This window comes from Gigantopelta aegis, chromosome 6 (assembly GCF_016097555.1).
Source record: "Gigantopelta aegis isolate Gae_Host chromosome 6, Gae_host_genome, whole genome shotgun sequence".
Classification (NCBI taxonomy): domain Eukaryota; kingdom Metazoa; phylum Mollusca; class Gastropoda; order Neomphalida; family Peltospiridae; genus Gigantopelta; species Gigantopelta aegis.
This window is the reverse complement of record NC_054704.1, coordinates 4,064,614-4,092,086: the sequence shown is the minus strand read 5'-3', so window position 1 is coordinate 4,092,086 and position 27,473 is coordinate 4,064,614. Positions and strand designations below refer to the sequence as shown.

The window sequence follows — 27,473 nt, the reverse complement described above, 5'->3', positions numbered from 1 at the left end:
CATTAGATTACGCTTGGTAGATGTTTTTGTAACAATGCTCTGCAGACATAATTCTTTGGTGTTTCTATTTATTCAGTTATTATTTGTTTCTATAATGTACGCCTTTCACGCTACATGTCGTAGGATGTTTTTAGTACAATATGCCCAGTAAAGATAATCTTTAGCCCTTCCCTTTCAACTTGTTTGGTTTCTGTTTGCTTTACCAATTAAGTGTACAGGTGTACTCTATTGTGATATCGTGAAGTAATTAGCTTAAGCTTGTTTCACCAAGTTGGATCCAGTAGCGTCTAAAACAACACGCCTTATTTCAAAGCTGCACCGCTAACTACCTGTATGTTACATGTCGTAAGATGTTTTCAGTACAATATGACCAATAAAGATAATCTTTAGCCCTTCCCTTTCAATGTGTCTGTGTACAGAAGTAATTATGACAAATGTTTCACCAAGTTGAATCAAGTCGCTTCTAAAACAACACACCTTGTTTAGACCCAGTGATTTTCCCATTGTGAAATGGAATTACGATTTTCTGCGAAGTTAAAATGTGGGATAACATTATCATATGGGGATAACGTGACAAGGGAGGGTACAGTGGATAGAATTTACGCCATTGAAGGAGAACATGACCGGGGGGGGGGGGGGGGGGTAATAAAGTCTTCTGACGCGGAGGCTTGCATTACCTATTTACCACATCGTGTACGAGCGAGTGGACGAATCGTCCGCATGATAATGAATACAAACTGTTAATAAAAACTGGATAGTAATGTTGAATGCTAACTCTATTTTACTTTTTTGGTTATAGTATACCACAAAATAATGTTAAGAAACGATTACAATGTCAAAGAAATAACTATTAATATGTTTGAAAAAAAATGGCTGTGGCGACCAAGTAATTACTGTGGAGCAACCAATCACAAGTCTCCAAAGTATGTTGGAGATGGTGTAATATCTTAAATGGGTGTGTAATAGTCTTGACAAACCAAATACCGCCGCCATGAAATCGTGAGCTGGCGAAGTCAGAACCCGAATCCATTGTGGGCGTGCCAGAACCGTAAGGATGTGGACACGTTAATACAGTTCCCTTCCCTTCCCAAATACCGCACTGTCATCGTCATTTTGTTCCGCCATTGACATCGCCAATCAGTGCGGATAACTTTTTTTTTTTTTTTATCAATCCGGTTTCGGTAGAAACACACTAAAGCGTAGTTAATCAAGATAAACCGTACGTGCGGAATTCCATCGCATGATATTATTGTTCATGTCTGTACAATTCATATGTAAAAATAAATGATTGACATATGTGAATTGAGACCAATGTCACATTGAATGTGAACTGATGCGGTTTGGTACCCGTATTTGGTGCGTTACAACACGGATCCTCTCCAAATCAGTGCACACTAATCTACGGTTTAAAATGTGACGTGAATCATCGTTTTCATATATATATATGGGAAATAACTCTTGTTGAATTGCAATAAACTATGTTCAGAAGTATTTCGTCATAATACACTTTGTCGAATAGAATGATCAAGGTCGTAAATCATTGTTAACCAATCAAATACGCCATTTATGACCAACCTCCTCTGCACACAATTCTATTGGCTATTGGCACCCAACCCACCACAAGCGCTTCCCGTCATTGCTTTCACGTGCCAGACGCCGAAACGGATTTACTAACCGTACGTCCTCAATCTGAGTTTACTTCAACCACATTTTCTCCCTTTTGTAAGTAGAATGTTATTGTTGACGTTTTTACATGCTGTCATTTTGAATAAAAGTATATTTATGTAGATTATATTACATGCGGAATTGATCATCCACGACGGCTGTATTGAAATTGAACATAAATTATTTGGCTTCACTTCAAGTTGAATCAGTTATTTAATTTTTATTGTAAGATAACACTCGATGGAATTTCTTTTCAAGTTCGATGGGATGATACTATTATTCACAAGTAATTATTGTTTAATCATCATCTTATCTTTTGCGTAGATGAAATATTTAATTTCTATATTATTTTAATTTTAATTAATGTATGGAACATTTCAAATAATAAAATAATTCATGATTCAACAAGTTATAAATAAATAAATATAGGGTAACTAATTTTAACAATTGAAATACTATGTATTATATATGTATTGCATAGACAATACTCAATTCAGCATAAAGTTTTATTTATATAGTATATTAATAAGAAACCACAGCACATCAGTAGTATGCACTGTTCATAAATTAATTATTAATGATAATAATTAGTAAATGACATTGGAAATAAACAAAATTAGAATATTATTTTTATCTGTCAGTATAAACACGCAATTTAGATTGCAATGTCTGACATCTAAAAATCAATGGATATAGGACAGTGTTCTGGCTAGGATTTTGATGGGGCAGGGCGCTAATTTAATTGTAGGGCATTTTTAACTCGAAAATCTTATTTTGGAGGCAAGTGCAGGATATTATCGAATTTTTTACATTCATAAATATCATAAAGACCAGTAGAGCTAATTTTAATCAGATTGATATTTGATTATTACTAATATTTAGTAAAACTGTATTAACTTTAAGTAAAGTAGGGCTAGTAAATTTTTAATCATGGCTAGTACATTTTTAAAATCATTGATCCCATGGCTAGTGGATTTTATAAAAATTCTAGAAGCCCTGTGTATATTAACTATATATAGACACTCCATGGGCGTACATAGGAGTTTGAAAAGGGGGGTTCCAAAATAGATTGCAGAGATATTGGGCATATATTTCTATGTTGAGTAAATATAATAATGTCAGATATATTAAATTATTAAAAAAAGCGATTTCGGGGGGAGGGGGGGTCAGTCGAACCCACCGAACCCCCCCCCCATGTACGCCCATGCACTCGTATGGTCTTGTATGCATGTTTGAAATTATTATGTTGTCACACTACTTTGATATTTGTAGCAATGGACTAAGCCTTGTATATTATATATTACTCCATTTTATATCCCAAATATTGTTTTCATTACATTCCTTGGCTTTGTGCTACAATGATATCTTGTGTTACATAGTTTACATTTATAAACCTGCTGCCCCATACAGTTAAGAGATAATTTCCAAAACCCGAGAGAAACAATATGAAAAACAAACAAACCCACAAATGTCCAATTTCCCAGTCTTTGGTAGCATGAATTTGAAGCTCATTCATTCATTCATTCATTCAAATCCCCAAACCACATAGAAAAAATATGAATATATGAGATTATTAACTTACATAGGGTGGAAGTAGGTAGAAGGGGCAGGGGACACTAGTCCCCTAACTGAAGATAATGCAATTGAAAATCAACTTAATATATAGCTAGCTCCCAAGTTGCTGTCATTTTCTGACATACAGGAATTATTATTTATGTTTATCTGTATAATAATTTAATATTCTGTCACATATTATATTTATATGCAGGTATTTTCGTGTACTTATATAATTGTAAAGCAAGTGATAGGTCTCCGGGTGAAAGTTGGTTCCGGGAAACAAACCCAGTGTCTGTGAGCCATGACGCTAACGGTTTAACCATTAAGTCACCTAGGCTGAGTGTTTACCTGTATGAAAGAAAGAAAGAAATGTTTTATTTAACGACACACTCAACACATTTTATTTACGGTTATATGGCGTCAGACATATGGTTAAGGACCACACATATTTTGAGAGGAAACCCGCTGTCGCCACTACATGGGCTACTCTTCCGATTAGCAGCAAGGGATCTTTTATTTGCGCTTCCCACAGGCAGGATAGCACAAACCATGGCCTTTGTTGAACCAGTTATGGATCACTGGTCGGTGCAAGTGGTTTACACCTACCCATTGAGCCTTGCGGAGCACTCACTCAGGGTTTGGAGTCGGTATCTGGATTAAAAATCCCATGCCTCGACTGGGATCCGAACCCAGTACCTACCAGCCTGTAGACCGATGGCCTGCCATGACGCCACCGAGGCCGGTTTACCTGTATGAGGTCAGTGCACTGACCGCTCAGTATACAACAATATGGATCAAACACTGATTAGCCATATATATCTGCTACTGTGTCATTGTTGTACATAAATGTTACTGACCATGTCACTTATTGACTTGCTTATAGTTATAAACACAACAGGTGTCACATGTTGGATTATTTCCCACAGGTGGCACATATATGTTGAGTTATTTCCCACATGTGGCACATACATGTTGAGTTATTTCCCATATGTGGCACATGCATGTTGGGCTATTTCCCACAGGTGGCACATACATATTTAGTTATATCCCACATGTGGCACATACATGTTGAGTTATTTCCCACAGGTGGCACATACATGTTGAGTTATTTCCCCACATGTGGCACATACATGTTGAGTTATTTCCCACATGTGGCACATACATGTTGAGTTATTTCCCATATGTGGCACATGCATGTTGGGCTATTTCCCACATGTGGCACATACATATTTAGTTATATCCCACATGTAGCACATGCATGTTGGGTTATATCCCACATGTGGCACATGGTCAGATTTAGGATTATGATTAGGATGAGGTTCCCTCTTCTTAACATTACAATGGGGTTGGAATAAACAGTAAATTTAAACTTGTTTTATGTTAAATAACAGCACATCATTTGCAGTTTAATATTCCCCCGTTTAATTGTACAGAGATATATGTGACTGATTAATTTGTAGGCATCTATCACAAATAGTTTTTAAAATAACCACACATGGATATAAGAATATCTATATATGCATATATATATATATATATATATATATATATATATATATATATATATGCAGCTATAAGAATGAATTAATTTTTTTCTAAATCAAAAATAATTGTGAAAAGAATATGGCTAGAATGATTATTATTTTTTTAATAGTAAATAGTTAACAAAATTTGCCATATGCCTTAAAAATGCACAATATATTTTAACGAAGATATATACATTCAGTTTCAGATTGAGTTGATGATAAAAATGAACAGCTTGTTTAAGAAATGCATTCACAGTGTGGTCACGTCACTGGTTGACAAGTGTGCACCCGCGGCTACCGTTACAACATGCTCCACGATCGCCAAGCAACGCTCACATGGTTACAGTAACAATGATGTCTTTGATGATGGCCACTGTCCACCTAGGATTTTGATCACAGGTAACAAAGGTTTAGTCTGTTTACTCGCCTCTCATTGAACGGTCAGTGTAGGATTGATCCCCGTTGGTGGGCCCATTAGGCTAATATTTGTATTTTTCTAGCCAATGCACCACGACTGGTATATCAAAGCTGTGATATGTGCTATCCTGTCTGTGGTATGGTGCATATAAAAGATCCTTTGCTACTAATGAAAAATTGTAGCAGGTTTTCTCTATAAGCTAGACTATGGTGTGTCAAATGTTTGATAGCCGATAGTGGTGTTGTTAAACAAAAACAATGAAGTTATACTTAGCACATTTTATATATAGCCTATATATATAGGGTTAAGAACCCTACAGATAATAAGAGAGGAAGTCAACTCAATAATTTGGTAATTTTGACACATAGTCTTAGAGAGGAAAACCACTACATTTTTCCATTTATAACAATGGATCTTTTATTTACCACCGACGTAGTCCAATAGGCCCACAGACGTAGTCCAATAGGCCCACAGACGTAGTCCAATAGGCCCACAGACAGGGATTGATCCCAAACCGACTGTGTATCAAGTGAGTGCTTTACCACTGTGCTACGTCCCATCCCCAAAATCAAGTTAAAATGAAATGCACTGTGCAGTAACTAACATCCTGTTCTTGATATGTACAATAATTTTCCTGTAACGTAAGGTAGGCCTATAGTTCTGTTATAGTGGTAAGTACTGATATTAGGACCCCAACATTGATACTACTGTATTATTTCTGAAGGTAAGTAATTATATTATATACTGTTTAGTAAAATATGTGAAAATATCAGTGCAATAATAATATTATACGTCTGTAGTGAAATAGCAACAGGAAGTAATTATCTTTAAATACCTAGAAAGTTTTTAGAAACTGTTATCTCACTGTAAGTAATGTCATATCAAAATGATTGATTACAGTTTATAAATGATTTAAGCTATGTTTGTTTTTAGAATATACGGTAGGTAAAATGATAAATATTTATAGACCATAAATATTTTCCTGTTTTTGGGCTAAATATAATTTATGTATTATCTAATGATGTTTTATATCACACTTGTCACTGTACTCTTTAGGAGATATAAACTAACAACAACCCATCCCCTAACTAAACTGCAACAATGTTTGGTTACTATGGTGAACTAGGTGAAGGTCATCAACTGTCAGGTCTCATTCCACAGTTTGTCATGTGTCACTCTGCAGGTGATCATACTACACATGAGGCATGTTCAGTAGATCACGTGATCCATTGCTAGACTGGTTTTTAAACCTAACATTAGATAAAGCAAATTGTGATAGAAGATGATGGGACCAGTCAAATTATTTGTGAATGCTTGGCTTCCTGAAGGTTGCACACTTTTTATTGATCTGCCATTTCATCAAACCCACAAAACATGCGCATTACCTTTAAAAGAAATATTATTACTGATATGGTTAAATATATCTTGGTTCATATCAAAGAGTTTCGTCTCAGAATGCTTGTTCATTCATGTAACAACTGTTAGTAGACACAGGAACACAGTCATATATAGCTAAAAAGTTAAGTTTATCTTGTTTAACGACACCACTGGAGCACTTTGATTTATTTATCATCAGCTATTGGATGTCAAACATTTGGTAATTCTGACATATAGTCTTAGAGAGAAAACCCATCACATTTTCCATTAGTAGCATGAGATCTTTTATATTTACTATCCCACATACAGGATAGCACATACCATGTCAAGTGGCGCACTACGACCTTACCGGCGTCGGTCAAGTGAGTTCAATGACTAAATTAAAATTGATTATGTGTTTCTAGTGGCGTTGTTAAATAAAACAAACTTTACTTTACTTTTGATTATGTGTAATAAATAGGCTATTAAACTCACTACCATTTCGTATCATATTTGTGTCTCATTTGAAATAATTTTCATTGTCATTCGCTAAACCTCATGACAATTGTAAATTATTTCATTCGGGATACGAAATGGAAGCTTGTTTATTATCCTATAAATGTGTACCTTCTGGCAAATCTTTAAACATTAAATGGGATAAAGCATTTTGCAAATGAGGCAATTAGGCAAATGAATTGGGTTTTTAGAATGCATATTAAAACTATATTTTGATGCACATATTGCATGGGTGTGTTATTTTAAACATATTGTACATGGTACAACTTCTGTTTAGACGGATAGATTTGGGTAAAGGTGGGGGTAACAAGACCCAGGTGGCAGAAAGTATAGACTATTATTATATACCTAGTACACATGCAGAGTTTGAATATTTCAGCCAGGAAATGTTGCAGCCACTCTCTCCGTGTCCTGGCCCTCACGTTCTCCAATATGTAACGGGTATGTGGGATCCATGCCCCCCTCACCCCCAGCCGCCACACCCTAGTTTTGGTCATGTAATTCATTTTGCTTGTGTATGGAGTGAGGTGTCTTGTTTTTCAACATTTCGAAGCTACATGACATTAATTTTATGCCTACACCCCACTATCGTTCCACCCAGTGCACCACAACTGGTCAACGGTCGTGGTCTGTGCTTTTCTGTCTGTGGGAAAGTGCATAAAAAAGATCCCATGCTGCTATAGGTAGTACTAAACCAAATAACTTCCGGATGGGTCAAAGTTCGAAGTGCACCAAACTTTTGATAGAAAAGTAAACACTACAAGTCCTGTGATTGGTGATAAATGTGAGTGTGTTGGTTGTGAAAAAAAATTGTTTCATCTGGGCCAAAAATGTATGCAATTTTATTTCATCTAGTACCACTGTGTCAAGTAGCCTTGTGCTTGAAACATGTGGAGTACCTGTAAAAAAAAAAGCTCTAATTTTGTGCAGAACAAGGGTAGTCATAGATGCGACCTGTTATCTCAGAAATGAGCAGCTTGACCCTCAATCTTTTCTGATTCACTTTACGGGTGGTAGTATTTATATCCGTGTCATTTATGTTGATTGATACACTGCAGGTAGGAGTTTTAGCCACACATGTTACTATGGGATTTGATTTGGTAGTATACACCCTATAGGAAAATGTAGTATGTTTCCTCTGATGACTACGTGTCATAATTACCTAATGTTTGACATCCAATAGCCGATGATTAATTAATCAATGTGCTCTAGTGGTGTTATTAAACAAACTTTTTAACTTGCCCCCCTCCACTAAAAGCTACTAGATCTGCATCTGACAAGTATAAAGAAAAGTGAAATGTTAATAACATTGCTTGTTGGATGTTAGCAGCATTGCGTGTTGGATGTTAACGACATTGCGTGTTGGATGTTAGCGACATTGCATGTTGGATGTTAACGACATTGCGTGTTGGATGTTAACAACATTGTGTGTTTTGTGTTACAGGTTCACTGGGACAGCTGGGTTCCGGGCTGGCCGCATTGCTGAGGTGAGTACACCAGACAGGTTTCAAACATACATTCTCCTCATGTTAGTCCCCAGCCAGTCCAACCGGAGGGGATTATAGGTTTCATTTTCCGTCCTTCATCTAATGATTGCAGTTGCAATGATGCTGAATGTTGTCAATTTTACCAACCACAACTGCCATTGTGACTCAGAAGTGTGATCTCCTCTTGTTAGTCCCCTACTGGTTCAACAGAAGGTGGCTATAGGTTTCATGTTTCATCCTTCTGTCTGTTTATATGTCCATCTGTCCATCTGCCCCACATATAGTTTTCCAGATGTTTTTTTTCACAATGCTTTGAACTATTGAGCTAATATTGTGTGTATAGCTTTACCATGCACTATTATAGAACAAGTTTGACTTTTATGACATGTGCAATCCAGTCTGTGGGATAGTAAATATATTTACTATCCCACAGACTGGATTGCACATACCATAGCCATTAATATACCACTCATGATGCACTGGCTGGAATGAGAAATAACACAATGGGCCCACTGACGAGGGTCAATCATAGACTGACCGTGCACCAGGCGAGCACTTTAACACTGACCAATGTCCCGCCATAGCAGTCAAATTAAACTCTGTATCAGCTACTCTTGTTATATGGCCTGTCAGTGTCACTCTGTAGAATATAATATACATATTATATATATATAACATAAGTGAGAGTGCCATATGGAATTTATTAAACAAGTTTAGGAACTAATATAAAACAATTTCCAAATGATGTTAATAACTGATTTCAGTTTTACCAATTACAACTTTGACAGTGAATCAGAAGTGTGCCGTAACAGTCTTCAAGGTGTAGTCATGACCCATGCCATAAAGATAGCATGGGAAATATGATATTTATTTGTGGAAGATATGGCTAATAAATGGTAATCTGTCTACATTTATTAACACAGTATCATCAAATTGTATAAATTAAATCTCATTTGTAATGCTGGAACATATAAGGTAAGAACTTTCACCTGCATTAATTGTCACTAAGTAATGATCCATAACGCGTTATTCAGAGACTAACGGTAGAACTGCGCATGTAATTACATTACCTTGGCTGTTCCATCAGGTATCTTCATACCAGTATATAAAAGGGAGTTTTTAATCTATGGAATTTGTCTGGAATTTGTTAAACTTCTTTTTATTTTTATTTACACTAACACCTTTTTGTGAAAACAGTTATGAATGCTTGGTCTCATTGTTACCTACAGTTTCACATAGCACACATATACACACATACACACACATACACACACACATACACATACACACACACATACACACACACATACATACACAAGTATTGTGTCATATGACCTTCAAGCTGTAGTACAACACCCCTGAAGCTTTGCATAGGAAGGTGCCAAAAAGTGGGAGGGGGGCACACACACATGTACACATATATACTAATATAGAGAGTTTTCCTTAGACATTTGGCAAGGAATAGCAGACTAAACACTATTGGGGGAATTTTCACCATTTTTAGGGCACTTTTTGTGCATTAAATATGCAAATTAATGAAAATAATGTAATTAATATGCTTGCTTTAATAAAGTTTGTTTTCTTTAACGACACCACTGGAGCACATTCATCAAACATTTGGTAATTCTGACTCAGAAAACCTGCTAAATGTTTCCTAATCCACTAAGGTGGTTCGATCCTGTGACATAAGCACCTCAGGTGAGCACTCAGCGGACTGAGCTAAATTCTGCTCTTTGCTTTAATAAATGAGGGATGCAGATGATTCATCCTCTGGACGTTTCGTCCACTAAAAATTTGTCCACTGTTGAATTCAAGATGATTCGTCCACAACCAAAAATTGTTCTTGGACAATTCGTCCACTATAAAAAAAATTGTATTAGTTATTTACCATATATTACGTCCATGGACTAAATAAATGTATGGACACTTTTTATTTTAGTGGAATATCGACATAGAATTGCCAGATTGTAACCTAACCCAACAGCTTTACTATACCTATATCTGTGACATCGCCAGTGGCAGAAGGAGGGTTACCAAGTATGATGGGGATAATTTGATAGACATAGTCTATTATAGTTATAATATTGTAATTATAATAGGGAATGGGACAATTAAATACAATTTATGATTATTGTAAAAATTTACAAATTTATTATTACACATATACTAGTAATTTACCACAAAACTAAAATAATTTACCATTTGAATGGCTAAGAAATAACATTTTAGATTTATTTGTCTAAATGTTGTAATCGAGTGGACGAATTGTCCGAGGTGGGTGGACGAATTGTTGTACATGGACGAATTGTGCGTGGATGAATTGTACATGGACGAAATGTCCAGAGGACGAACATCTGGAAAGCATAAATGAATGGCAAAATACAGGCTTAATTTAGTGTTTTATTAATGATTGAATAAGGCTTGTTTAATCTGAGGGCAGCATGGTGATGTTTGAGACAAGATAGCACTAGACTGTTGAGGCTAGTCATGTGACCTTCATGCTAGAGGCGTACAGCACTCAATAGTGTGGTTGGTTATGTCATTCCGTAGGATTTAGATGCCCAAATTGAGTTAAGGGTGGATTTTGTTTTATTTGGATATGATAATCATGAAAATGGATGGTAACAAATTTTCCCGTCCTTTTAAAGGGGTCATATGACCTTTTAATGACCTTGACCTTTTTCTGACCATTCTGCTACAGATAGTGGCAAATCATGTTATGTAATGCAATGATTTTGATGATATAAGTGAGTGCCCTTACAGTATTAACATCAGGCAATATGATTAAACTCATTTTAAGCTCATCGGTGCTGAAGGTCACACTCAAAGGTCAAGGTCACATGTGCTTATCGTACATATCTGATAGGCCTACGTTATCTTCCTTTAAGTTAGCGGAAGCAAGTCAAATATTGAACTAACTGGATGATATAAGAATACTCAGTGTACCTTGATCACCCTGACCGTCATTCAAGAACCTGATTTCAGCCATTGGCATACCGGAAAGACATACCGGCAATCGACAGCAAGTTGGTTTCATGTCAAATCAACTGTATGTGCTTTTGTGCCATATTGATTTACATGTGCTAGTCTCAACCTTAATCAATGTCATCAGATTCATTGCTGAGATCAAATTCCTTGCTAGCATTAGAACAATCAGTGCATTTACACAATGCTGTACAAGACAGACCGTTTTTGAGGCAAGAGCAGCTAGCAGAATCGCACGACCCACGGCACCCACGTTTGATGAGCTCTAGAACTGCTTGGGGAGCTGGTTCTTTAAGGCACCTGACTGGTTGATAATCCCCATTAGAGGTGATCTCCCATCCATTTTGGGCAAGTTCCGGAAGCTCAGACATTGATGAAGTGTACGACTTGTCTCTTAGTGCCATATAGTTAGCTCTAGCAATGTGTGGTAGGAGTGCTCCCCGCGTTGGTGGGAGCTTCTCGCCCTCAAGGTTTTTTTTACGGAATAGTTCCCATCGCAGAGCAGGAATGGAGCCTATGTTGGTCTTTGGTGAGTATACCTGGCAAACAAATCTTTCGATTGGTCGATACCTCACAGGCATATTGCCGTCATCTAGTAATTGTATTTCCGTAGCTCCTCCTGCATCCAGTTCATGGCCCATGCCAGCAAATGTCTGCACAATTTCATCATTTAGAGGTAGTGAAAGGAAGACTGAAATCCATGTCTTTTTGGAAACCCCAACAAATTTCCCTCCCCAGTCTGCACCAGAGAAGTGATGCAAACCGATCAAAGCCTTTGACTTTTCTACTCCTAGTGCTGATACTCGGTCACACACATCAATTGTCCTATATTTCGCTCCCTTTCCAGTCAAAAAGCAAAGGATTGTAGGTGACTTTAAATGTCCATTTGCGACCAAGTCCATGAGAAGAACTAGTACATCTGTGTCAGGAGACCACACGTCTATTGTTTTAAACTTCGACTCTCTGATAATATCAAGAACATGTAGTGGGATCACTGTATCCGCCTCTTCATGGTTATGTGTCTTCATGTCTTGTTGAAGAAGCTCAGAACGGTTGGATCTGATTTTGTCAATATAGGACACAACCAGGTCTTGGTTTGTGTCCTCAAATGCCTTTAGAAGAGCTTCAGCCAGCAACTCAGTCAGCAATCAGACTGAGCTGTGCTTACAACCGGAAGTGACTGTAGGGCATCTTGAATGCAACTTGAATACCACTTTTCTTGAGCGTGAGCATCCCCGGGTTCATGAAGACTGTATAAACACGTTCTGACGTGGTCGTCAGTTGTTTTCTGCTTTATGTCGAGAAGTGTTTGTCCTCTGTTATCAGTTGTTACCATGTGAAGCTCTTCCTTACCTTCATACGAATATGGTGAAAAGACACACATTTTTTCCTTTGGTTTTGAACTGCTTGCTCTACGAAGCCGACTTCGATCACCAGAGGTTGACGGACGTCCAACTTTACGCGGAGCTGTCATGTCAACCGGGGAACATGACCGGTTTGCTGCTCTTTCAGTAAGCAGTTTGTTAACAACAGTTTTTCTACAGTTTAAATGATACCGAACCAGATTAAGTTCAGGTTCAGTTAAGTTTGTTATGTAATCAGCTAGAGGCTTTAGTTCAGGTTCACCCAGTTCAGCTCGTTTTACGGCATAGTCCTTGATTGATGTGATCATATCAAGGCTAGGATTAGTCACAAAGCGACCAGAAGTCTCTCCCTCGTTGCATATGACACATCTAGCTGAAATGTCATCTGCCATGTTGATTTCGATTTGCTATCTACAAGCTATCTACCATCTACTTTATACAATCTATACTGATGACAACAGTGCATGCTTATGATGAACCATGGCCTGAAAAATAAGAAGAGACTGCTGATTTCAAGAACCATGATTGACCTTGACAAAAGAGAAACACATGAAGATAATATTTTTCCATGTTACCTTCCTGAAAATAGAAAACTAAGGGGTTAGGAAAATGGTTCTGCTCTGCTAAAGTCATTCTGCAAGTATAAAAGCTCTGAAAGAATGCAGAAATACATTAGTTTATCAAGTTAACCTTGACCTAAGTGCATGACCTTGACCTGATGATCTAAAACACTAATTGTATGTATAGTAGTTACATGTACTAGTATGTACTTTAATATGACTTGCTAAAACTCAAATATCTTGTTTTCACTATAAAAATCTCGTATTTGTGATTTGACCTTTACCTTTTTTGGTGACCTTGACCTCATATGACCTTGAACCATATCGTAAAAGAATTGCCATTCGCAAAACTATGGGTCTAGACACTAAAGGCAATGAAATAATGGAATATGTTGTTGAGATGTGCACAAATATGTTTCACAGCAATCAAAAAAAGGTCAAGGTAATTTTGGGGTCATTTGACCCCTTTAATGGGGTCAGAAAATTTGTTACCGTCCATTTTTGAATTCTTTACAAAAAACCAAGCCAGAATCCACCCCTATCTCCATTTGGGCATTCAAATCCTACGGAAGCTAAATTTATGGCATAATCTACCACACTACAATGTCTTCATCTCACTTGCAGTGCATTGCAGTTGGTCGCTGGAGTCTGGTAACTGCTTGTGTCCTTGTTAAAGGAGACCGGACACCAAATCATATATACGGCGTAATGAATTGTTTGCCGTCATAAACCGCAACACGCAACTACCGCGCTCCCCGTTTTTTCTCCGCCGATCTCCAATGTTTGCCGGAAATAGTCGACAATTGATGAGCTAGACGTCATCGATGAGAGGAAAACTGAAGAAACTACCAAGCAGCATGGACGAACTTAGTGATTCGAGCGACGAAGAATTGTGTCCAGCTTGTGCTAATGGCATCAAACCGTATCTGTTTGAACCACTTATCGGAGACTTTGTCCCTAATCCTGGAAATGTTGTCTTAGACGAAAATTTTGATGAATCAACTGGCGACGAAGACGGGGAAGCCACACGGTCATAGACTAGCATACAAGCATTTTTTTAAACATAATTTTTTATGACATTTTTAATGTAAACTGAAGCAAATGGACCTAATTAGAAGAAAGCACACAAAATGTAATAATATTTCATCATAAATCTTGTTCAGCATAGATGTAAATATGACACGTCAGTGGATATTCCAGAGGCCGATTTCGCAAATTTGCAAAAAGCGTCCCCTCCTCACCAAAGCAAGATATAATAATTTAACAAAAAACTTTGTTCTCTTAACTAGTTACCCTCCAAGTTTTAATGTGTTTGGTTAAACCGTGTATTTTTAATTATTAAGAAAATGCGTTACCAGTCTGTTGAAACTGTCCACAGCCGGGTACAGAAACACAGAAATGTTGGAAAATATACTGTTGCCACATACTGACAATCACTTTACAACTAATATGTCTTATCGACAATATTATTATGTAGTTTTTGCATTTATTAATATAAAATACAACAGACCCATAGGAACTGGGGAGAGGCGGGCCTAGGAGCTTGTTCTCCATCAAACACTCTAGGAAGAAAATGTATGTTTTAAATTTTCAGTACTTTGCATAAATAAAGACAATATAAAGATAAAAAATCTAGTTTGTATCCCTCACTAGAGACTGTATTCCCCCCCCCCACACTTCCTTTTATCTTTATGATTTTGTAATCATGATTTCAAACCAACTGTTTCAGGTAGTTTGCTCCACATACTGACATAAAACACATTTGTTATATATTGGAATAAAATAAAAATAATTACAATATATCCAGTGTTATTTTCTTTAATCATTCATGGAGGAAGAAGGAAGTCCTGATGAAAATATATTACAGGTAAAACAAAATAATATATGATGCTTATTCCATGTGGTAACTATTGTTAATTTTGCTTTAAATTGCTAGATGCCAAAAGTGATTAATTATATTACTTTATGGTAACAGTCGAAAATTAGACGACCAATTGTTTCAGCCTCTACCAAAGGTACCAGGTTTTCTGCCAGAAAATAATTTGAGGGTACGTAATAAAACAGCCCCCCACTTGTGAGCTTTTCTTTATCACATTAATTTTTGCCATTGTAACCAAAATCTGATGTAGAGTTTATACCCAGTCTGTCAGTGCCCCCCTCCCCCCCCCCCCCCCCCCCCCCAAGTTGTTCCTACGGGCCTATAAAAACTAAATATATTCAAAGGAGTATATTGGGTGGTTATAGGTTTGAAATGGGTTTTTTTATTGAACATTTTATTTCATGCACTTTTATAAATTTTAAACAGCAATTATGTTACTATAATCTATCGAAAAAATCAAACATTATATATATATATATATATATATATATATATATATATATATATATATATATATATATATATATATATATATATATATATATATATATTAATTCTGAGATTTTTTTAGTACATACATATAAGTTTACCCTCCGCACCCTCTGGCAGAAACTCAGGGTAGGTATTAAAATAATTATTTGACTTAGAGTATTTTTAATATTACATACAGAAAGCATTGAAAAGTATAATTTTATTATGCTTTAATAATCGACACTAGCTTTAAAATTATTTAACCATCATTCCTTCTGGCCAGAGTACATATGTTATTCCTGCCACAAGTGTTAGCATTTTAATTTTAATGAAAATATACTGAACTGACGATAAACATTGTTAACTAACTTAATAATTCACGTTTCGAAGGTGTTTTATTATGAGGTTAACAAACCAACTAGATCAAGAGACGTTAGTATGGAGTCGTTATGGGCTGTCGGTGAAAATTAATTTGGTAATTATAGGTAAATAAATGTGAAGTTTAAATATTCGTATGTGAACAAATTGCAATACCTTTATTTAATGTATATCTTAAGTACATACTTGTTTTTATTTTCAAATTGTAAATGTACCATAACCTGCTGTATTTAGTTGGTGTAAAGCCCATTCGACGACAATAATGCGTCCATGTTTTAAAACAACTTTCGTGTTTTTTTGAAATCGAAACCATGATGTTGGCCGTTTCTTGGGATGCATTGCTGTTACTCTTGCAGTTAAACACTGCGCAGTTAAACACTGCGCAGTTAACCATCATATAATTACGTTGACAGTATATAATAACACTAATTATCTTGTAAATTATATTTCCAATAAACCTGGAGACAAAAAAACAAAAGACGACTAAAAGGCACAACCAAAGAATCAACACATGTACCGGTATTGCTTGGTAACTCTCACCGATGACGTATTGCCTCGCTTTCGTTCAGATCTATGCATAATCCCGCCCACTTCTGTTTTTACCCCAAACCTAAGACGCGCAGCTGACCGGTGCCTCGCAGCGAGCCAGGCGTTAGAGTAATGCGGTCTTTGACGCTAACATAATCCATTACACACTACATGTCTTTTGGTGTCCGGTCTCCTTTAACTCAGACCATTGTGACATCAGTGAGAAAACTGTTCAGCTTGACACACTCGGTGACTTACTTAGACACATTCAATGACACAGTCGCTATTTGTGACCTACTCATCTCAGGAAACGACCTTGATCGACATTTGATTGTTGCTGATAACTAGGCCAGAGGGCTGGAAGTGTGTTCCTAATACCTGCTGTTGTATACACTTGTTATCATGTTGCATCAGCATGGGTGTGGAGGGCAATAGGAAAACTGGAGGTTTTTGTTTAGAAATACTTTAGAACATCTTGTAATACAGTGAACATATTCTTTTTTGACTATCACTAACAGCCATCCCCACAACACCCCCACCCCACCCTGATCCTATTATTATTGTATGATAGGTAGGACCCAGTACATACATATTTAAATCAATCTCCGGTGATCCTACCAACCAACATGTTATTAATAACAACATATTTGAATCTGAGTGCGAATTGCTATGGAATCACATTTCAATACATCTTTTGAAATGGTGAACATTGGCTGCCTGCTAAAAATAATAATACCAGTGTTAGAGATCATCTTATGCATGTATTCAACTCTTTCGACTATCTATGGACATATCTTACCTCAGAACAGTTTAAAAAACCCAAAACACTTAGACCTACTTTATGAACTACTGTGCGCCACAATTTATTTATCAAAGGCATATAAAAAATCCATTGCTACTAATTAAAAAACTTTGCAGGTTTCTTCTATGTCAAAATTACCATGTCTGACATCCAATATCCAATGATTAATAAATCAATTTGTGCTCTAATGGTGTCGTTAAACAAAACAAACTTTTTGAACTACTGTATGTTCAAGTTGATATAACCATGTGCTTTTTATCCCTTACTGTCTGGACCATATTTTGAGATAACCACGTGCTTTTTATCCCTTACTGCCTGGACCATATTTTGAGATAACCACGTGCTTTTTATCCCTTACTGCCTGGACCATATTTTGAGATAACCACGTGCTTTTTATCCCTTACTGCCTGGACCATATTTTGAGATAACCATGTGCTTTTCGTCCCTTACTGTCTGGACCATATTTTGAGATAACCACGTGCTTTTCGTCCCTTACTGTCTGGACCATATTTTGAGATAACCACGTGCTTTTCGTCCCTTACTGCCTCGACCATATTTTGAGATAACCACGTGCTTTTTATCCCTTACTGCCTGGACCATATTTTGAGATAACCACGTGCTTTTCGTCCCTTACTGTCTGGACCATATTTTGAGATAACCACGTGCTTTTTATCCCTTACTGCCTGGACCATATTTTGAGATAACCACATGCTTTTCGTCCCTTACTGTCTGGACCATATTTTGAGATAACCACGTGCATTTCGTCCCTTACTGCCTGGACCATATTTTGAGATAACCACGTGCTTTTCCTCACTTACTGCCTGGACCATATTTTGAGATAACCACGTGCATTTCCTCCCTTACTGTCTGGACCATATTTTGAGATAACCACGTGCATTTCGTCCCTTACTGTCTGGACCATATTTTGAGATAACCACGTGCTTTTTATCCCTTACTGCCTGGACCATATTTTGAGATAACCACGTGCTTTTCGTCCCTTACTGTCTGGACCATATTTTGAGATAACCACATGCTTTTCGTCCCTTACTGCCTCGACCATATTTTGAGATAACCACGTGCTTTTCGTCCCTTACTGCCTCGACCATATTTTGAGATAACCACGTGCATTTCGTCCCTTACTGCCTGGACCATATTTTGAGATAACCACGTGCTTTTCCTCACTTACTGCCTGGACCATATTTTGAGATAACCACGTGCATTTCCTCCCTTACTGTCTGGACCATATTTTGAGATAACCACGTGCATTTTCTCCCTTACTGTCTGGACCATATTTTGAGATAACGATGTACATTTCTTCCCTTACTGTCTGGACCATATTTTGACATAACTATGTGCATTTCTTCCCTTACTGTCTGGACCATATTTTGAGATAACCGTGTGCATTTCTTCCCTTTTGAGGCAAGTGCTGGATATGATCAAATTTTTTACATTCATAAATATCATATACGTAGGAATATCTATGCTGGTTTTAATTTACAAAACGTTTTTGGAGGGAGGAGGACAATCAACTTCTAAACCCAAATTTATTATTCTTAAATTTGGATGTTTGATTAAACAGTACATTCATCGCCATATGCAATATTATTGTACTAATGTACTTAATATAGACACTATTAAAAATCTCGTTCCAGCCAGTGCAACACGATTGGTATGTGCCGTGGTATGTGCTATCCTGTCTGTGGAATGGTGTATATAAATGATCCCTTGCTAATTAAACTAAAACTATTAAAATGTTTTTAAAAAGGTTGGATCACCTAAAAAAATCCTATTCTTTTTTTCTATTATATATAGTATTTATACCATTTAATATCATGCCCAAATGTGATTTAAAATAAATAAATAAAATAATTAAAAGAAATCAAGAAATGAAAAAAAAGAAAAAGAATGATTAGAAATAAATAAAAAGAAATAAAGAAATAAAAGAACAAACAAATTAAAAAATGACATACGGATATATTTGTAACAAGTTGCTCACTGCATTTAAAAACGACTATTATTGCATGTCAAGGTCTAGATAGATTTCATTAAATAGCTTTTGCAGACATGCTTTTAACAAAACACAGTTATACCTACATAGACCAAATAACAGTGTTGCTAGTTTATAAAGATGCAATCATTGTATCATTGATGAGGACTACTGACATCAGTTAAAACTATATGTATCTTGGTCTGGGTATTCGCAAAGGCAAAAATTACTTTAAAAAATTTACTTTCATAATTTATCATGATGGTCTACTTTCAACTAGGTGTTTGCTAGGTGGTGTGTGGTTATGTGCGTGATGGTGTGAGGATTACTTCGCATTCAAGCTTTGTAAGACTGCCTGTCCGCTCGTCTGCAGTCATATCGACTAACAATAGAAAAGAAAAAAAACCATACCACGTTAATGCTGTCGGCTTTTACAACTGTGGCCAACCAATGTATTGTCAAACGTTTTTTAGTTGAGAATTCAAACCCGTAACAACACTGTACACACTTTGAGAGGAAAGCAAGATTTTGTATTTTTATTTGACAAAGAATTAGGGCAGGGCGGCGATAATAAGGGGCTGTGCGGCAACAAACACGGCAGGGCGCAACGGCCCTCTATTTATTGCTAGCTAGAACACGGCTGTCTGGACGATATTTTGACATAACTATGTGCATTTCCTCCCTTACTGTCTGGACGATATTTTGACATAACTATGTGCATTTCCTCCTTTACTGTCTGGACCATATTTTGACATCACTATGTGCATTTCCTCCTTTACTGTCTGGACCATATTTTGACATCACTATGTGCATTTCCTCCTTTACTGTCTAGTGGGTGGGACGTAGCCCAGTGGTAAAGCGCTCGCTCAATGCACGGTCGGTCTGGGATCGATCCCTGTTGGTGGGCCCATTGGGCTATTTCTCGTTCCAGCTAGTGCACTATGACTGGTATATCAAAGGCTGTAGTATGTGCTACCCTGTCTGGGATTGTGCATATAAAAGATCCCTTGCTGCTTATCGAAAAGAGTAGCCCATGAAGTGGCGACAGCGGGTTTCCTCTCTCAATATCTGTGTGGTCCTTAGCCATATGTCTGACGCCATATAACCGTAAATAAAATATGTTGAATGCCTCGTTAAATAAGACATTTCCTTCCTTCGTTTACTGTGTGGACCATATTTTGAGATAACTATGTAAGTGTATTGAACTGCGCAGTGTGAAACTTATGGATGTAAACGTTTATCATATAATATCTTAATTTTCAGTGCAATCAAAGTATGTGATATTTTTCAGATCACATACTTTAAGAATTTGATAACTTTGCAAATTAGATGTCTCGGCACTGGGTTTATTGACATTTTAGCAAATGTACTTGTGTGACACTATGATTGATGTATGCATTCATAGACATCAAATAAAAACATTTCAATGGCAACTTGACACTGAAAGCTGTCCAGCGTTTAGAAAACAAAAAACGTTAGGCATAACTTTATTTTGATGTAAGGACATCCAAAATGACGCCATTCGAGTTTGACGTCATTTCCATTCAAAAATACACTGCGCCACATATTCTTACATCATTTGAATATCTAATAATGGTGGATTGGAATTAAAGTTGCGTGTACAGTTTACAAAAACACGTAGTAAGCTTGAGTTTATATGATAAAAGAGATTATTACCCTCGTGTATTTCGGTATTGTCAATATCATATATTAGGAATAAAAATAATGTATTATGCTCGCCAGAGGCTCGCATAATACAATTTTTATTCCTAATATATAATACTGACGATACTGAAAAACACTCTGGTAATAACCTCTATTTATGACTTGTCACTTGTCAGCTGCTTTATCCAGTTATCGATCTATTTCCATCAGTTCTAGAAAAGTGGAAAATGTGTAAATAAAATTGAAATTAAACAAAGTGAACAATGAGACAATTTGGGGAAAGGTTGACAAATAGAGAAATACAGTAAAGAAACTTTGTAGTGAATTTATTGTAACACCAACGTTTCTAGTTTTATTAGGTTGAGGTGTTTCACAAATCACCAGAGGTTTTAATTAATTTTTAGATTGTCGTCACTGTATGCATCAATTTTCCAACCCTCGTTTTTAATTTTTGTGAAATCAGTTTTATTCCTTATCCAAATTAGAGTTATCTTTGATTTCTGGTTGGTTTATATACGTTAATTTCCAAAATATAATATACACCAATTTGCTGAATTTGGAGTTAGCAGTGGCCGTACATTTATGGTAACACAGGTGGACAAAATAACGATACAGTTTACCTGTCAGTTTACTGTGTGTTAAAAAAGAGCTTTATTTCCACAAGCAATATGTATGTCTGTCACATTGCAGCAAAATGCAATATACGCTGCTCAGTCAGTGAGGCTATGCAAGTAGAGATTATTACACGAGCTTGTGTGTTGTACTGGTTTTATGAAACGAGTGTCAGGATTCTTGCATTGCCTGAGTGAGAGCGAGGGTAACATATGGTCTATAGTATATGGCACATTCCTTTTGTGTATGTTTTAAACGTAATTACATACAAGTAAATAAGAAGAGCTCACTTGAAATTTGGCGGAACATAGCTAACAAATTAAAATACTGAAAGCTGAATAGCACTAAGTACATGTGTAGTTATATATCTTTACATAGACAAAATATTCACAGTAGAAACATTCAAAATAATTTAACACAATCTACTCATTTGAGAGCTAAAACCAAACAGTGTTAGCGATTATTACTACTGCTCTTTTGTGGTGACCAGACAGCATGTCTGTAATTATGTACTGAGTAACGAGTCCCTCTGCCGTGTACAGTGTACAAGCACTGACAAGCAAAGAAATAGCCTTTGTTCCACTTAGTTGGCGATCTATATGTTAATTACCGGAATCCTTGACTGCCTAGACCAACCGAGACACGTACGCTCAGATTACATTCTTCTTTAAAATGCTACTGGCACCAATAGCTTGATCAATATACACACTATTAAATATCTATGGTGGGATCAAAACTTAGTTTGAAAGATCATTTTTTTCAAGTTTCAGAATCTGTTACTACATGTACTAGTATGTATAGCAATTTGACCTGGACCATCCTTCAGATTTAGAGATCAAAGTTTTCAAGAGAATGAAGTTTAAGTTATCAAAGTTTTATTAAAAATAATTTAAAAAACAGCCTAATATTGTGGGTCAAATTATATCAGAGTGGTACTATTTACCACACAAGAGTTGCTGATTACATGTGTTTATTGTTTGATTTTTCTGCTTAAAGGAGAGGACAATTAAGGCATTTGGCCTGGTATGCATATTCAACGATATATAATGCACATTATTGCTTAATATCAACACGTATAATCGTATAGTTAATTAATAAAATGGTTAAATGTGATGGCTATTATATATAACGGGCGCAGCCATTTTGTACCATCTCTGTGAGTACGCCCTCTGGCGAGCTGGTGGTTACGTAATACTTAACGCATAACGTCAGGAATGAGCCTTAGAACTAGAGAAATACAACCTACCTGGTTTTTGCGGGATGATAAATAGTCATACATTGCAATGTTCTGTAATAATTTAAATCCCAGTAAGCCAGCAATAAGTATATCCAGCACTATATATATTAGTTTTCATTACAAAATAAAATACCATTGTCAAAGTGACTACACAAGAAGTCGAAACAATTAACAATGTTTTGCCCATGCATTAACCTGCGTACTGAAATGATACATGGAGTGTTTTCTTAGTTAATTGGTCTATGCTGTTTAGTTGCTTCTACCTGTGATTCTTGATTGGCAGGTGTGTATTTGATTGGTAACCAGACGAGCCAATTAATTGACGCTGTCTAGACACAAAAATACATACCGGTATTGTGGAATATTACCTGTCGCCCCTAAAATTGTAATGGACATGGTTTATTACTGTAAATAGTTCTGTAAAACTATTGATTAAGTATACTTTTCCATCTAAAAGCACAGAACTGACCAATTACGCAGTCCCAAAGAAAAGGAAATTATCACTTGGGTATTGTGGGTTGTCGGTTTTGCTCCAACGTAGCATATCAATAGGCCTAATTTTTTTAATTTTTCCTTTGGATTATTTAACAGAGAAAAATACTATAACCCCATTTTGTTCCGTTAATGCAACTTGAAATATATTTAGTTAAATAGTTTATTATAATATTACGTCATTTATGCTGTTTTTACAAGTCAGGTTGATCATAGAGAAGCGCCTTGTCGAAAATTACTGCTTTTGTTTACACTGTACATACAGGAGATGGTCAGGAGCTGACGTCACTTCGCCCCAAGCTATCCCACCGGATGTCACAAAAACGAAACAAAATGGCTGCCCCCATGGGCTGTGTTGTAATCACAATAATCCCATGCTGGGTCAAGCTGACCTGTGGCTGATACTAGGTGGTGTGATAACCTCGTAAAAACCATATGTTAGATATTTATAATATAACACACAGCTGACATGGATTAACAGTTATAAAACATTCTCTTTTTTTCTCATTTTTAAACAATTCAATGATCTAATTTTAAGATTTTCAGCTGCATTTTATAAGATAAGAGATGTTTCTGTATATAGTAACATGGTAACCATCTTCATAAATCAAGGCTAATATTCGTTCCTCGTATTCAGCCTTGATACATGTCATCAAGAAATCGTGCCACAAAATGCTAAAATTTCATTGGATGCGATGAGATCTGATTGCAACGAATTGCAATGCTCCTTATATAGATTCCCTTGTTATTGTAAACAAAGATGGCAGCATCAGCGTCCGGCGGTTAATTTTTGATATTGCTTTCAAGATTGTCACATGTTACCGATGCTGTGATTGGTCAGCGATGTCATCGTGTAAGGGAAATAATCGGTGTTACAAATTTTGTTCCAATAGAGGGCGCTAGTAGTGGATATCAGTAATCTTGACTACATGTATGAAGAGTCGCCTACAGTTATTCATCTAACTTGACACATTCTAAAATCAGTGATATACATCCAGTATTTAAGTTTACAGTTAAAACTGTGCAGTGTAATGTTAATCCATAATTCTTGTACTTTATCCAATAAGACAATGATATTGTGGTAACGTTTTATCCCAATTCATTAAAATACATGTAAATGAGAATTACAACTTTTTGTTTAGGAAACCAATGTGACCAAAACCACATTAACATTTTTAATAACAGTAAAAAGAGTTATGTATCATTCAGGCATTGACAGCCAAGATTTTTTTTTTTTTTTTAGAAAAATAAAATAAAAACCACATAGATGTTATAATATTAATAAATGAGTTACCAATTTCAATTTGCAAAAATCCATTAAGCCAGTCAAAAACACAAAAGGAACAAACTATAAAACTAAACAAAAAGTAAAACAAAAAATGTTCTTAATAACATTAAGTTAAATGAGCTATTGAATAGTTTAAAGAAACACCAATCACACCCCCTCCCCCCCCCCCAAAAAAAAAAAAACCCCACAAAAGAAATAAACCCCTCCACAATCAAATTTAAAAACTGCATGCACACTTTATCAATCATTCATGGCCTCACCCATCCAGCCTGCCACACAATTTAATATGCACTGTTACAGTTTATGGCACAGGTCGCAGTTTGCCAATACTGATTACAGTAGTCCGGTTAATATATGTAGATGTTTATATACTAGTATACAGTGTAGAGTGGAGAGAGAGTCAGCTGTCCCACGGTGCACCAGGTGGCCTGCAGATTGGCGTACAGAGAAGATGCAGGTTTCTCTCTGTGTGTCAACCATCAGTCTACATGACTGATGTGACAGCTTGAAGTTCACCAACAAGAAAGTGCATGTTACACATAGCTTGCAGCTAGCAGCATATCACTTCCATATTATTGGAGATGACATGCATAACCACAGCTGTGTTATACACATGGAATAACACAGGGAAAAACAGAAATAAAGAAAACTGAAAATAATGATAAAAATACACTACCATACTCTAAAATAGATTTAGAGAACTAATGAATTTTTGAAAATGATGTTCTGTCCTCACCCGTCCTGCCCATGGCACATTTTTGGCACAAGTTACTTAGTATGAACACATGTTCATAGTTGACATTCCTGAATCATAAATAGGGGTGCATAAATGCCCTTGAGAATCGTACATAAATATCCTAGACAAGGATGCATAAATACTCTAAAAGGAGTACATAGATACCCTAGAGAATCACACATAAATATAGATAAATACCCTAAAGAATTATGGCTACATAAATATAGAGAATGGCACATAAATACCCTAAAGAAGGACACATAAATATCCTAAAGAATGGCACATAAATACTGTAGAGAATGGCACATAAATACAGTAGAGAATGGCACATAATTGCCCTAGAGAATGGCACATACATAACGTAGAGAATGGCACATAAAGAATGGCACATAATACCGTAGAGAATAGCGCACAAATACCATAGAGAATGGCACATAATTGCCCTAGAGAATGGCACATAAATACCATAGAGAATGGCATATAACTGCCCTAGAGAATGGCACATACATACTGTAGAGAATGGCACATAAATACCGTAGAGAATGGCACATAAATACCATAGAGAATGGCACATAATTGCCCTATAGAGAATGGCACATAATTGCCCTATAGAGAATGGCACATACATACCGTAGAGAATGTCACATAAATACCGTAGAGAATGGCACATAATTGCCCTAGAGAATGTCACATAAATACCGTAGAGAATGGCACATAATTGCCCTAGAGAATGGCACATAAATACCGTTGAGAATGGCACATAATTGCCCTAGATAATGGCACATAAATACCATAGAGAATGGCACATAAAGAATGGCACATAAATACCGTAGAGAATGGCACATACTTGCCATAGAGAATGGCACATAATTGCCCTAGAGAATTACCATAGAGAATGACACATAAATACCATAGAGAATGACACATAATTGCCCTAGAGAATGGTACATAATTGCCCCAGAGAATGGCACATAAATACCGTAGAGAATGGCACATAAAGAATGGCACATAAATACCGTAGAGAATGGCACATGAATACAGTAGAGAATGGCCAATATTGCCCTAGAGAATGGCACATAAATACCGTAGAGAATGGCACATAATTACCCTAGAAAATGGTACATAATTGCCCTAGAGAATGGCACATAAATACTGTAGAGAATGGCACATAAAGAATGGCACACAAATACCGTAGAGCATGGCACATAAATACTGTAGAGAATGGCACATAAAGAATGGCACATAAATACCGTAGAGAATGGCACATGAATACCGTAGAGAATGGCACATAATTGCCCTAGAGAATGACACATAAATACTGTAGAGAATGACACATAAATACCGTAGAGAATGGCACATAAATACCATAGAGAATGGCACATAATTGCCCTAGAGAATCACACATAAATACCCTAGAGAATCACATTATAAATACCCTAGAAAATCACATTATAAATACCCTAGAGAATTGCACATAAATACTCTGAAGAATTGCACATAAATATCCTGGAGAAGAGTGCGTAAATACTCTAAAAAGGGCACATAAATTAACTAGAGAATAGCCCATAAATATCCTAGGGAATTAAGGGCACATAAGTACCCTAAAGAAGGGCATATAAATACCATATAGGGTGTATACTACCAAATCAAATCCCATAGACGACAATAGTAACATATACGGCTAAAACTCCTACCTGCAACGTATCAACCGACATAAACGCCACGGATATAAATACTACCACCCCTTACACTCAAAGTGAATCAGAAAAAAATGGGGGTCAAGCTGCTCGTTTCTGAGATAACGGGTAGCGTCTATGACTACCCTAGTTTCGCACAAAATTTGAGTACTTTTTTTTACAGGTACCCCATACATGTTTCAAGCACAAGGCTACCTGACACATTGGTACTAGATGAAATAAAATTGCACATTTATTTTACCCAGATGAAACTATTATTTTTTACAA

The 27,473-nt window shown here is 36.4% G+C and overlaps 1 protein-coding gene across 2 annotated transcripts in view; it reads left to right on the top strand.

The window, feature by feature from the left end:
- Positions 1-857: 857 nt before the first annotated feature.
- The window catches only part of LOC121373878 (L-threonine 3-dehydrogenase, mitochondrial-like), a 47,854-nt gene continuing 21,238 nt past the window's right edge, over positions 858-27,473 (top strand). Inside the window, exons 1-3 of one of the 2 annotated variants that reach the window (XM_041500665.1) lie at positions 858-923; positions 4,955-5,147; positions 8,483-8,525. In XM_041500665.1, the coding sequence (XP_041356599.1) occupies positions 4,964-5,147; positions 8,483-8,525 (227 nt within the window). In that variant the 5' untranslated portion in view covers positions 858-923; positions 4,955-4,963. Of the gene's footprint in view, positions 924-1,603; positions 1,723-4,948; positions 5,148-8,482; positions 8,526-27,473 lie in introns of those variants that run through there. The other variant, XM_041500664.1, reaches the window with a different exon arrangement.